The sequence below is a fragment of the Antechinus flavipes genome, chromosome 1 (genome assembly GCF_016432865.1).
Source record: "Antechinus flavipes isolate AdamAnt ecotype Samford, QLD, Australia chromosome 1, AdamAnt_v2, whole genome shotgun sequence".
Taxonomy (NCBI): domain Eukaryota; kingdom Metazoa; phylum Chordata; class Mammalia; order Dasyuromorphia; family Dasyuridae; genus Antechinus; species Antechinus flavipes.
In genome coordinates, this window is record NC_067398.1 from 647,279,448 (window position 1) to 647,292,621 (window position 13,174).

General features: G+C 41.0%; 2 protein-coding genes across 2 annotated transcripts in view; both read right to left on the reverse strand.

The window, feature by feature from the left end:
* Positions 1-13,174, reverse strand: part of LOC127544563 (uncharacterized) — a 236,115-nt gene that overhangs the window by 160,624 nt on the left and 62,317 nt on the right. The window lies entirely within an intron of this gene.
* Positions 4,043-10,177, reverse strand: LOC127547907 (leucine-rich repeat-containing protein 14-like). Its single transcript, XM_051975021.1, is given in 5 exon segments — positions 4,043-4,587; positions 4,590-4,609; positions 5,895-6,242; positions 6,244-6,519; positions 10,059-10,177. Coding segments are annotated over 5 exon segments (1,308 nt in total).

Consider the following 13,174-nt stretch of genomic DNA (forward strand, 5'->3'; position numbering starts at 1 on the left):
ATACTCTTTCCAGTACCATCCTTTCTTTACCCTCACCTATTTCCCTAACTAGACTTTAACCTTACTTCCAATCCCCATAATAAACCTCTTTTATCAATCTAGGTTTTTGAGTTTGTAAATTCCTTCACCGAGAACCTCTGTACCACCAGAAGGAGTCCCCAAAACTCCCTACCCTTGCACTGAATCCCAAGGGGTTTCAGGGGAACTCCATTTGATTCCCTGAACCCTGAACCTGCCACTAGACCTCATTTAACTTCCTGACCACCAGAAACCCTAATTTCATTTGGGTTCCCCAAATCTAAACTTCATCATGATCAGGTTCTAAATTTTCATGTCATTCTTTATCTAACATGTCAGCAATCTTTTGAAGATCTTAAATATACAAGTAACATTTGAATTTCCCCATAATCCATTAAAGTAATTTCTAATTTTATCCCATTTCCACTCTGACTAGTTGTATTTCTTATTAATCATACAAAAAGTAGTGAATTTGTAATCACATACCAATCTTTGTCTAATCCTCAATATTTCCACTTCTTGACCTATTTCAAGTACATTCTCCTTTAATTGATTTATAACTTCATAAAACTCCTTATTAATTTTATTCTGTTTAGCAAATCTTTTAGAGATGTTCAGAGTAAATTGATGCAAATAATTAGCTTGAACCATTTGATTTTGAACAGTGATTACAGACATAGCAATTAGGACCCTGGAAGCTAAAATAGAAATTAATGCAATTATATCAAAAACAACACATGAAATGCATCTTTTCTTTCCACTTTTGCTGAGTAAATCTTCAATGTTCTTCAAGGAATGATTTGTTCGAGTATGATACCAATTATCACTCGGGATAGGTAATATTAAATGAAGGTTTCATGATAACAAAAACAATACTGGTATTAACCTTACTTCCTATGCATTCAAAAACTTTGCATTCCCTGCAAGTAACATTATAAACTTCTTCTACCTTTGTTATTGTCACTTGGCCAATTTCTCCCCACATGAAAACATAATCATTCCCCAAACATGCCTTCATAGTAATGTTGAGGCGTGAGAAATAAGGGTTGAGAAATACCTTAACAGTAATGGAATCCCCAGACCAGTGTCACAGGTTTTTGTGAAAGAATTCACAGTCCTGATCTGCAGGCAAATATTTTGGGGGAACTGAGAAACACTTCCCAGAAGGCTAGTTCCAAAAGGAATTTAGTAAAGGTAGGTTTTTGGCAAAGATGGGTTTACACTGAGAAACAACTTCCTCTGTTATGAGTTCAAATGTTGGAGTTCTTGTTCTTCTCAAAACACAGGGCTTAGAGGCTTAGAGCCCTCTGAATATCTCCAAATCCAAAGGTTCTGTCCTTCAGCCTCTGCCTCTGCTTTCTTCAGCCTCCAACCAACACAGAGATGGAATGTCTCTCTTGTCTCCTTCTGGGGAGCCCAGCCACCAACTTGCCGCGGAGAGAGGGCTTCTGGCGTAGCTCCACTGAAATCCGTCAAAGTTTTCTCTGCACCAGAGTCGCTCCTCTCGAGTCCAGCTGAACTCTCTTCTGCGACCAGCCAGCCAAGAGGAAAAAATGTATTCTGCCATAGATCCCTCATCGCTGGCCTTTTATCTGACTCTTCTGAGAGAATGGGATTATGGGTTTTCTCCCATAGTGCTCTCTGGCCCAAAGAGCTTTAAGGGAGGTGTGGACTCCCTTGAAGTTAGAAAGTTTACTTTGTGAAGCTGGCATACTTGTAACTCCAATGAGTAAAGGTGTGAACACAAGCCTTGTATTGATTAGTTCTACTTAGTACCTTGTTTCAGGTTCTGGCCAAAATCTTCTTGTAAGATTAGATCAACTCTAATTAGTTAGCAGTTAGTAAGGATTCCAACATTCCTCAGTGGGCGAAATCTTGAAAGGAATGAGCAAAGGTTTGGCGTACAGCTTTTGATTATATTAGCTTCCTATGGCCTGGGTCTAGGGAGCTAATTTCCAATCAATAAAGAGTGATGATTGTTTTCTGGACCAAAGTGGCTATCAGATCAACTGGGAATGGGAGATTCCTGTGGGAATCAGATAACTTTTCCAAGGGAGATTCAACTGGGTGAGGATCATTTTTAGGAATTTCCCTAGGCCAGGTGGCCCACCCTCCACAAAGATCAGGGAGACACAAGAATCATTATTACATCAGTAACATTATATGATGCATTCTTATTTCTAGTCTGAAAATATCCTTCTATAGGAATGAATAGTAATGTGATTTTCCAAACCTGAGCATTCCCCTTTTGATTATTTCCCCACCAATTCGATTCGGGGTATTCCCCCATAACTATGACAATTATGAAAGTCATTATGCCTAAACACGTAAGTCTGATTCCAAATTGTGTGATAGTCTCTGCTCTGTTCTGCAGTCCAGAAAAGGGGATCAGCTTCTTCAGGGTCCCATAAGTTCTGGTCCTAATAGGGTGATATATGGATTCTTTTCTTTTATCTTCATGCTCTGGATCAATTTGGACAGGGTGGCTACAGCTTTCTGAGATCCATGTGTCTCCTTCATCTGTGGAAAACCTCAATCCCAAATTATTACCTCAACAGGGCGCCTATACATCCTATTGACATCCTTCCACATCATATACTGTGATGGGAGGGCTGGATGGCAGCCTTTAACCTTTTCTGTTTCTCTTTACTTGAGGAAAAATGATGTAGTAAAGAAAAAAATAACTCAGCTGGGGTGTGGGACATGTTATTCAATGTGAGATAATTAATAGTATATTATTAACTTTGTGTAGTATATATACTATATATATTATATAGCATATGTATAATATATAATATATATACTATCTATATTATATAGTATATAGTATATAATTAACTTTAGTAAGTCTATTCTTGGGGGACTTCTCCCCCCCCTTTTTATCAAGAATGACTTTCAAAGTTCTATTCTTAGGTTTTACTTTTCCTGGTTTTGATAAGCAAATTTTTATAATGTTATACAAAGAGAAGGTATCAGAAGAGACCACCTGAGGGCCTTTTCTTTGCATACTTTGTATAAAGTTTCTTTGACTGCTTCCCATTCATTGATTGTAATTTGGGGGCCTGCTGAGGAACCAGGGTGTATTGTTATAAACATCCTATAAAAATGCTCTTACCTTATTGTTTTTAGCCCTTACTCCCCTTTTTAACATGATTAACTATAAAAGTTAAAAAATCTTTCCCTTCATTTTTCAGTCTTTTAACTATTTGCCCTCCCATTGTTTTATGTCTGTTTGCTCTGAAAAATGAAAAATGAGCCCTGCTGGTGAGTGGTACTGCTGGAGCCTTCCCCTCACTTAGACTTAGGTCTTTTGTCCTCCAGCTATACAGGGGATACCAACCACTAGAAGACAATCTTTGGTACCGGTTCCCCATCAGGTCTCTGCTTCCCTTGTGGGCTGTTTGACTCAAAAATCAGTGCCTGATAGAATCAGGGCCCCACATAGAGAGCCCTTTGTTGTGACTAGCCCAACAAATGGGCTAGTTGCAGTTGAAAATAAGGAGACAGGGTTGCTGATAATTCAACAGTCATTTAATGAGAGAAATCATGTTGCTTATAAATCTTAAAACAATATGTTACTATGAAAAACATTGTTCTGTAACTAATCCTGGTTTCTCTTGTATATGATCTAACTTTCTGAAGCATTTTGTTAGTTTCTGGGGACTCATTCTTTTTTTTTTTTTTCTGAGACAATTGGGGTTAAGTGACTTGCCCAGGGTCATGCAGCGAGGACGTGTTAAGTGTCTGAGGTCAGATTTGGACTTAGGTCCTCCTGACGTCAAGGCTGATGCTCTGTCCACTGCACCACCCAGCTGCCCCAACTCATTCTTATTTAAAGTTCATAATGCCCCATTAATTGTACTTTATGTTTTCTCATGATTTCAAGCTTAAATGCACTCTTGATTAATCTTAGGAGGAGGGGAACAACCCAGTTACTGAAGTTTCTAGATTCCTGGGAGTTCTCTCCACTATCATCATTATATATAATAGCATGACATTCTCCTCATTGATGGTAGTCAATCCATTATCGCAGGTCAAAATAGTCAAGCAAGTCAAAGGTAAGACTAGAAGGATACTCAATGGCAGAGTCTCCTTTTTTGAGTTCCATCTGCTTCATTTCCTTCAGAACAGAGGAAAACTTGTCACTATCAATGTAAGGCTCCAATGACTTCGGAAGTGGATCGTGCTGGGGCAGGTTCTTGCAACAATCTAGGAAGACTGGAACTGATATCACCTTCAGGTTGGGCAATTTGTGCTGGCCTGGACTTAGTAAAATGTACACACTCGTGCTAGATAGTGGGTTGCCACACAGACCAAGATGGGAGAGCCTGGTACAGGAATATAAATAGGACAAGATTTTTAAAAAGTCACTATCCTTGATTCCACACATTGTCACATTCAGCCACTTCAGTGAATTTGAGACTGACTTTAGAAGTTCCAGGAAGGAGTCTAAATGTTTGGTTATATTGTTGCCAGTAAGATCTAGCTTTTTAAGATGAATGCTATGTTGACTCCTGGACAGGTAAATTAGGTCTTTCTTTGTCAGAGTGCAGTAAGAAAATGGAAGGTTTCCAGGGAGCATTGTAGACCTCTGAAAATAAAAAAAATTAAGATATGCTATCATGTACCCAAATTCAGAAATCCACGTCTATGTCCTTTCCCATATTTACTTATAGAATGCCTTTAGCTTCTAGATTTCCATCTGTGCTGGTCATATTTACACTTTTGATGGGAGATTTTGGTGCTGACCAAGTTAAGGATCCAGAATAAAAACAAAACACAACATTGAGGAAATTAGCTAATACTGGAGGGTGGGGGGTTGTAAAAAAAAAGTTAGGGTAAATAGTCTATTCAATGACCATCAAAAATGAACCTTTTAGGATAACCAAAGAATGCCAAGATGTAGGGAAATGTCTATAGGAAAGAACTTTGGAATAGTTATTCTGAATAAATAAAAAAAATTAATCCTGAAAGATAGAAAGATTTGAGAAAGTTTAGCCTCTCTAGCATCAGAAATATCAGAAGCAGAAATAAACTCTAAGCCAATTGACATCTTATATAGAAACAAATAGAAGGTGTTTATGTAGATTGCTGAAAGCTACTTAACTTCACTTTTGGGAAAAGCTACTACTGTTCCAGGGCTTTGTTCTATGCAACATCATTTGTCAAGACTATAACAGTAGCACAGATAAGACTTTTCAGAGTATCAAGGTAATGGCTGCAGGGACTAATAGAAAGGTCTTCCATGTATTCAGAAATCTAACAGTATTGACCAGTGACACCATGAATTCATGAAACCCACATTAATGTGTCTAAGACATCAGGAAAATGTGACATTTGATGATCAGAAGAGGCTATATAAGGCCACTCTAGCTCCTCTTTAAGTATTGTGGCAGTCTGACCTGCCTGATATGTTTTTAAGAGCATGTATTCTGGGCTCAGAAGAGTCTTTATAAACAAAGATTTTTTTGTGGGGCAGGGAACCTGACTTTGATTGAACTTTATTTTCATCTGAATTAGTCAAAGAAAGGTTGAACATATATAGAAACAGAGAGGTTAGTGATGAAAAAATTAAAGGAAATAGAGGCTTTAATATAGACTAATCAAATAAATTCAATTTCAAATATGGAGGGTATCTTGTCATGAGAGAATAAGTAGGCTAGAAAAAGGATAAAAATCCAATATTCGAGGTCTCAACACTATAAGGAAAGAGAAGTGAAATATAAGCAGTTCATTTGTCAGTTCTCTATCACATCTATCAAATTGACACAGATGACAAAACAGATAAATGATGATAGTTGGAGGGGGTATGGAAAAAGAAATACACCATGTTTTCTCAGTGGAGTTGTGGGGGGTCATATCCTTGCCTCACTTACCTAAGCAGATATTCCACCTGGTCAGAAAGACAAAGGCCACATAAAGCAATCTCCCTGAGGTGCCTCAATTTGCTCAGTTCTGCAGCAAGAATGTCAATACTGATCTTTAATGTGAAGTCTATCTCCTGTTTTTCATTTCCACTAAAAGAAGGCAGTTTCAAGCTCTGCAAATTTTGGAAAGTTGCAATCTGTGATACAAGGGACCTGATATCCATCAAGATTATCATGCAATGACTTAAATCCACTCTGCGAATTGCCAAAGGGTCCAAAAGAGTCAGAATTTTTACAGCATCATGAAAAAAGATGAGAGCAGTGTAGAAATCTCTGCACTTTAGTTGGAAAGGGCTGTTGGTTGTCCTGGAGAGCTTCTGTTAAAAACTCCTTAGAGGATGAGCTCACTTGGAGATCTACTAGGAGTTCCACACAAGTTTCTATTGGGAAAGTTGTGACTGGGGTTTCTTCTGCCAGGTGGTCCCTTGCCTGGCTTTCTGGGACATGTCTCTGGTACTGTAAGGAGTTGTAGACTCTGACTCTGCTTGTTGAGCTGGCCCATAATCTCATAAGTTTTAAATTCCAAAAAATATTTTTATTAAGTAATCCTGTCATATCCAGCTGCTGTAATCCCCTGAATGAAGGACAAAAAAAGAAAAAAGTTGTAACCTGAGCCAGAAATCCTTGGGAGTTCTATTTATCATGACAGAAAAGTCAGCTGGGTCCTAAATGCCCTCCCTTCCATTTCCTTCTATTAAGTTGTTATCAAGCAGAGGAATCAATTGGGTTGCAGTCAGGGATTGTCATAGCTGGTTGAATGACTGAGAACAGACCTTTTTCTTTGATCTTATAAATCACTGGATTCTTGAACTCTTTTGGACTGATTGGATCTTTTCTAACTATAGGCTTTATCCACCTCCACAATGGAGAGGAATGCCCTAGAATCTGACATCAACTGAAAAATAATCAGCTCTCTATTTTATTCTCCTTAAGTCATATTTGCCCCATAGTGGAAAGAACAGGTTTCAAGGTCAGGAAGACTTGGGTTGAAGTCCTGTCTCTGATTTATACCAACTGGGAAAGTTACTTAATCTTAGCCCAACTGCCTAAGACTTGGTAGCAGAGAAGTTGCTAAGAAAGATTAATTATGGGAGTTAACTCATCCGAGAGTTATCAATGTCAGTGACATGTTAGGTCCAGCCTTCATTTCCATCAAAGTTGCTGAAACATGAGGTTCTAAGACAAATCACTCATCTATTTTTCCTAAACGTCCCTATCTCACCCCACTCCAATATTCCCTCTCTCCCTTCCTCCCCCTCCTTTTTCTTCTCCCCTCTCACTCTCTCTTCTTCTCCCCTTCCCCACTCCCCACTCTCTCTCACACACCCCTAATCTTACTTCTAAAAAGCTTAAGCTTTCATAGACTCAAGTATCTTCTGATATTTCCTCCTCATTCTATCATTCCAGGAAATTATTCCCAAATTATTTCATGCAAGGTTCTATTTTTGGTCACACTTTTCAGTAATCAAGTTATTCAGTTTTCTATTCTACTAATATTCTAATATGTTCTCCAGATCTGTCTTTTATGTTTCACATTCTTCTATTTGTTTCCAATGTTTACAATTGGTCTTGTTATTTCTTGATTGTTCTGCATTTCCCTGGCTTCCCATTACCAATCTTCAGTTTTCAAAGAATTATTTTCATCTCGGGACTCCTTTCCTCCTTGGCAAGTTGGTTTCCTTTTTTTTCCCCATATGCTTTTGGTTTTTCTTGGAGATTTTTTTTGGTTACATTTTCCTCAATCTGATTTGATTTTTTAAATTCTTTCTTTGAGTTCTTCTACACATTTTCTTTGGGGTTGCACATTACTCTTTGGGGTAAAAGCTTTTTTAATGAAATGGCCTCCTCTGAAGATAAACTCGTTTTCCCCATTCCCGTAATACATTTCAATGGTGGGATTCATCTTTGCAGATGCATTTTTTTAAAAAAGAGAGTAAGCACCTCTAACTGTAGTGTGAGAGGAAGGTTCCTCAAGTTTCCCTTCAGTGTTTCCCTCTGACCAGTAATCCCCAAACTCCAAAAATAGGAACCCCAAAGCAAGAGCTCCCCTCTCCTGCAAGGACTGGTAGCCAGCTACATCCCTGGCCCACTGCATCTGTACCCATTGGGGACTGGTTCCTTCTTCGAAGGTTCTTTTCTTGGTCCCACTTTTCAGGTAGTCCAGTTCTACACAGTTCTATTTTATTCTAATCTCTTCTCCAGATCTTTTATGTTTCACATTGTTCTATTTATTTCCAATATTTCCAATTTGTTTTATTTCCTGATTTTTCTCCATTTGCCGGGCTTCCCATTGCCAATCTTTATTTTTCAAAGAATTATTTTTATCTTGAGATTCCTTTCATCCTTTGCAAGTTGGTTTCCTTTTTCCCACATGCTTTTGGTTTTTCTTGGATTTTTTTTTTTTTTTTGGTTACATTTTCCTCAATTTCATTTCATTTGTAAATTCTTTTTTGAGTAGTTCTAGATATTTTTTTCTTGGTTTGCAGCAATTGCACATTTCTCTTTGGGGTAAAAACTTTTTGACTTAAGTGTCCACCTCTGAAGATGAATTCTCCTTTTCCCTGTTCCCATAATACATTTCAATGGTGGGATTCTTCTTTGCTGATGCATTTTTTAAAAGAGAGGTTTAGCACATCTAATTGTGGTGTGGGGTAAAAGTTCCTCAAGTTTCTATTCAGTGTTTCCCTCTGACCAGGAACCCCAAACTTTCTGACCAGGAACCCCAAAGCAAGCTCTCGCCTCTCCTACAAGGACAGGCAGCCAACTGCATCCATGGCCCACTGTATCTGGACTCATTGCTTCCTTCTTGGAAGGTTCTGTTTTGGATCACACTTTGCACATAGTCTAGTTCTACACTTTTATTCTATTCTAATCTGTTCTCCAGATCTTTTATGTTTCACATTCTATTTATTTCCAGTTTGCTTTGTTATTTCTTGATTTTTTTGCAATTCCCTGGCTTCCCATTGCCAATTTTCATCTTTCAAAGAATTATTTTGATTTTGAGACTCCTTTCTCATTGCAAGGTGGTTTCCTTTTTTTTCCATAAGCCTTTTGAGGGTTTTTTTTTTTTTTGACAGGTTTGTTTTTGGTTACATTTCCGTCCATTCCATTTGATTTTAAATTCTTTTTTAAATTCTACATTTTTTTAGGGTTACAGCCATTGCACATTACTCTTTGGGGTAAAAGCTTTTTTACTTAAGTGTCTGAAGATGAACTCTCCTTTTCCCTGTTCCCATAATATATTTCAATGGTGGGATTCTTCTTTGCAGATACATTTTTGAGAAAAGAGATTAAGTACCTCGGTGGTGTGCGGGGAAGGTTCCTCAAGCTTCCCTTCAGTGTTTCCTTGTGACCAGTAACTCCAAAACCCCCAAAACAGGAACCCCAGAGCAAGGGTTTCCCTCTCCTGCAAATACTGATAGCCAGCTGCAACCCTGCCCCACTGCCTCTGTACCCATTGGGGGCTGGTTCCTTCTTGGAAGTTTCTTTTTATGGTCACACTTTTCCGGGACTCAATTTCTATGCTTTTCTATTTTCTTCTAATCTGTTCTCCAGCTCTGTCTTTTAGCTTTCACATTGTTCTATTTATTTCCAATATTGCCAATTTGTTTGATTATTTCTTGATTTTCAGCATTTCCCTGGCATCCCTTTGCTGATCTAAATTTTTCAAAACATCATTTTCATCTTGAGATTCCTATCCTGGGTTGCAGATTTGTTTCCATTTTTTTTTCCCCATATGATTTTGTTTTTCTTTGGAGTGATTTTTTTTTTGGTTACATTTTCCTCAATTTCCTTTGATTTTTACATTCTTTTTTGAGTTAGTTCTATTTATTGCCTTTTGGTTTGCAGCAATTGCACATTTCTTTTGAGGGTAAAAACTTTTTTGCTTCAATGTCCACCTCTGAAGATGAATTCTCCTTTTTCCTGTTCCCACTATATATCTGAATGGTGGGAGGCTTCTTTGCAAGTGCAATTTTGTAAAAAAGAATGTTAAGCACCTCTAATTGTGGTGTGTGACAAAGTTCCTCAAGCTTCTGTTCAGTGTTTCCTTTTGAGCAGGAAGCCCAAAATCTCTGACCAGGAACCCCTAAAGCAAGAGGTCCCCTCTCCTACAAATCGTGGCAGCCAGCTGCATCCTTGCCCCACTGGCCCTGTACCCACTGCCGGCTGGTTCCTTCTTTCCAGGGCCAGGTCTTCAGGTAGTCAGTGGCACCGCTGGGCCCGGCTGCCATCCCACTCAGGCCAGCTTCACTCAGGCCTCCAGCTCTCAGACTTCAACTTGACTCTCAGAGAGTTTGGGAGATAAAACACTCTGTGCTTCTGCTGAGGCTCCAGCCCCTCCCAGCTAGACCAGGAGTTCCCACTTCTTCTGTGGATTTAGCCCCCACATGTTGCCACTTCAGACACGTTCACGTCCAGCCCAGAGGCTTTCTTCACTTTTTTGGTTGGTCTGGAGGACCCCTGTGCTACCGCGAATCGTTGATTGAAAGGGGTCCCTTCACACATTTCTTCTCTTTGGGGGGGAGGGGGAAACGGGGAGAGCTGGAACTGGAGTCTAGGCTCCAAGCCCTCCCTACCGTCCTCCAGAGAATAAATTTCTCCAAAAGACCGGAAAGCGGTTTCTACGGCCTTGTCTCTGGGCGCTTGAAGAGGATTGCTCGGGGTCGTCCTCGGAGTTGTTTTGGACTTGGCATCCAAGGCTGGCTGGACTTTGCCTCTCCTTTTCCAGAGCCCTTGCCTGCCTTTGGCGGGGGAAGAGGCTGGGCTCTCTTGTTGGCCTTGAGCATCTTTTCCTAGGGGCCAACTGAAGGAGGGCTCGTAGGGCATTTCCTGGCACGTGGTGCATTCTGTGGGAGGGGCTGGATGCACTTTCTTGCTGCGTGGATCACCAACGGTCCTTTTGATCTCGATGACTCGGGTTTGTTCTTCCTCGGCTTCAGACTCGTCCCCTTGGTCCCATTTGGAGGAGGATTCCGAGGTGATCTCGGAGGAGGATGTCTCGGATCTTGTGTCCCTGTGGCTCTTGTCAGCCCAGGCCTGCATGGCTTTCTCAGGGCCCCTGGGCAAACCAGGAAGGAATAGTTCCTCCAGAACCAGGGGAACTTCAGCGAACTAGAAGGAGCCGCCAAAGCTGAACTTGGCCCCCAGGATGGGCCCGCTACCTCCTCCTCCTGCCTTGCTGAGGCGGCAGCCGGGATGCCGTTCTGGCCCTCCACATCCAGCACTTGCTCATCACTGCTTGAGGAGCAGGGAGTAACACGGTGAGGGGGACCTCGGAAAAGGGATTTTGCCTTCTGGAAAAAGCTCTTCTCCTCCGGGACCAAGTCTGTGAAGGAAGAAGGGACCATATGAACAAAGGGGAAGGAATCGGCAAGCAGATTTGGGTGGGGGAAAGATAGGAGCGGCTCACGGTTTATGATTTACCCCCAGTGATCCCTGACCTTTGGAGGATAACCGGACCCTTGTCAGTGTGCTCTTGCATATGCTCTCCCTCGTTCACATACTGGGAGGAAGCCCAAGAGACAACTTCATTCCTTCCTATTTTTCTGGTAACCCTCTTCTTTGTACAGTTGTTTGTAGGGGCTCACCGCCTTAGACTGGGAGCTCCTCCGGACCAGAGCCCGGCTTGGGCCATTCGTTGCATCCCCCCAGTGCTTACTATGGAGCTTGGCCCACAGCAGATAATGTGCATTGACTCTGGCCTCCATTCATTCTTCCCCCTTTCTCACTTTTCTAAACTCTGCACTGTCATTTCTCACATTCTCATTCAGTTGAGTTTTACTAATTAAAATGCAAAATTACTCTTAGAACTTCCAAAGTACAAAAGGGAAGATACTTTTGGCTTTTTATTGAATTTCTTGAATATTGTCCCCTATTTACATTCACATTTTTTCCTTTTACATTTGTTTTTAAGATTTTTGCTTTCTAGCTTCTTTCCCAGATTCCCACCCACAATTAAGAAACCACATTTCAAACTAGGCAAACTTTTCCATCAAAGTTGTGAATAAAAACATACATCTCCCACCTTAATGAAAAATAAACACCTCAAGAAAAATTAAGTGAAAAGTAGAGCCATCAAAAGAGAAATAGAGAATGCTTCTATCTGTATTCAGATATAATTATTCCTAATCTGTGAATCAATAGGATTTTTTGTTTGTCTAAGTCCTTCAGAGGAGTTGTAGATGATTGTGCTACTAGGAAAAACCAAATCATTTTCAAATGGTCACCCCAGAACATTGCTGTCACTTCATATATGGCACATTTCACCCTCTTCAAGGAAGACTTTGCAGGGTTTTTTTTCCCCCCTGAAAACATTCTGCTCATCATTTCCCAGAGAACAATGATATCTCATCAGAGAAATGGGTTTCAAAAATGGTTTTTCCATTTACCGTTGATAATTGTATTCCCCCTCCCCCCCATTTATTCTCTTTCTTTTCAGTCTCTTTCCTCAAAAGTGTTTCATTACTGATCAATGACTTGCCCAAAATGACCTGTTCTTTTATCATCTTCCCCTTCCCATATTCCATTCCCCTCCTATTTTCCTGCAGGCTAAGAAAGAGTTCCATGGGACTTCCGGGGGCGGAGCCAAGATGGCGGAGCAGGCACACACGACTCTCTAAGCTCCTCTCATTACCCTCATAACCAACTACTTCATCCAGCCTCAAAAATAAGTCTTCACTACTTAAATTCATGAAGATGAGAAGCACTACAACTTACCAGCTGATCCGGAAGCTCGCCAGGAAAGGTTTGTCCTGAGGGGCCAGGAACAGACTAGCACAGGCAGCGAGAGGCTAGCGTCCTGAGCAGACCAGGGGCGGGGGTGATCTCTGTGGCTAGGGAAGTTATAGCGATCACCCTGCTATAGGCTAACTGCTCTGCCTTGATTACAAAGCAGTAAACTGGCAGAGAAATCAAAGCCTAAAACAGAGGGTCCTCTAAAAAACGCCGGAACCTAAGGAGATCTGGCTGTAACCCCTCAAACCCGGAAGTGACTCAGGCAGACTTTACCGCAGCCCTGCGGCCATATCCGGCAGTTCGGGGCTTTTGCGGGGGCAGTTACTGATCTGCACGGCAGGGGAGCGCAGCCTGGGCAGCCTCTGATCAGCAGAGTGGGGGGCTCGGCCTGGGGCAATAGAACCTCCCCAGCTGACTGTGCTTCCCAGGCAGACACTTCCTGTCCCTGCAAATCCATTCACTGCTCAACTGCTAACACCCACAGCCCCAGGGCG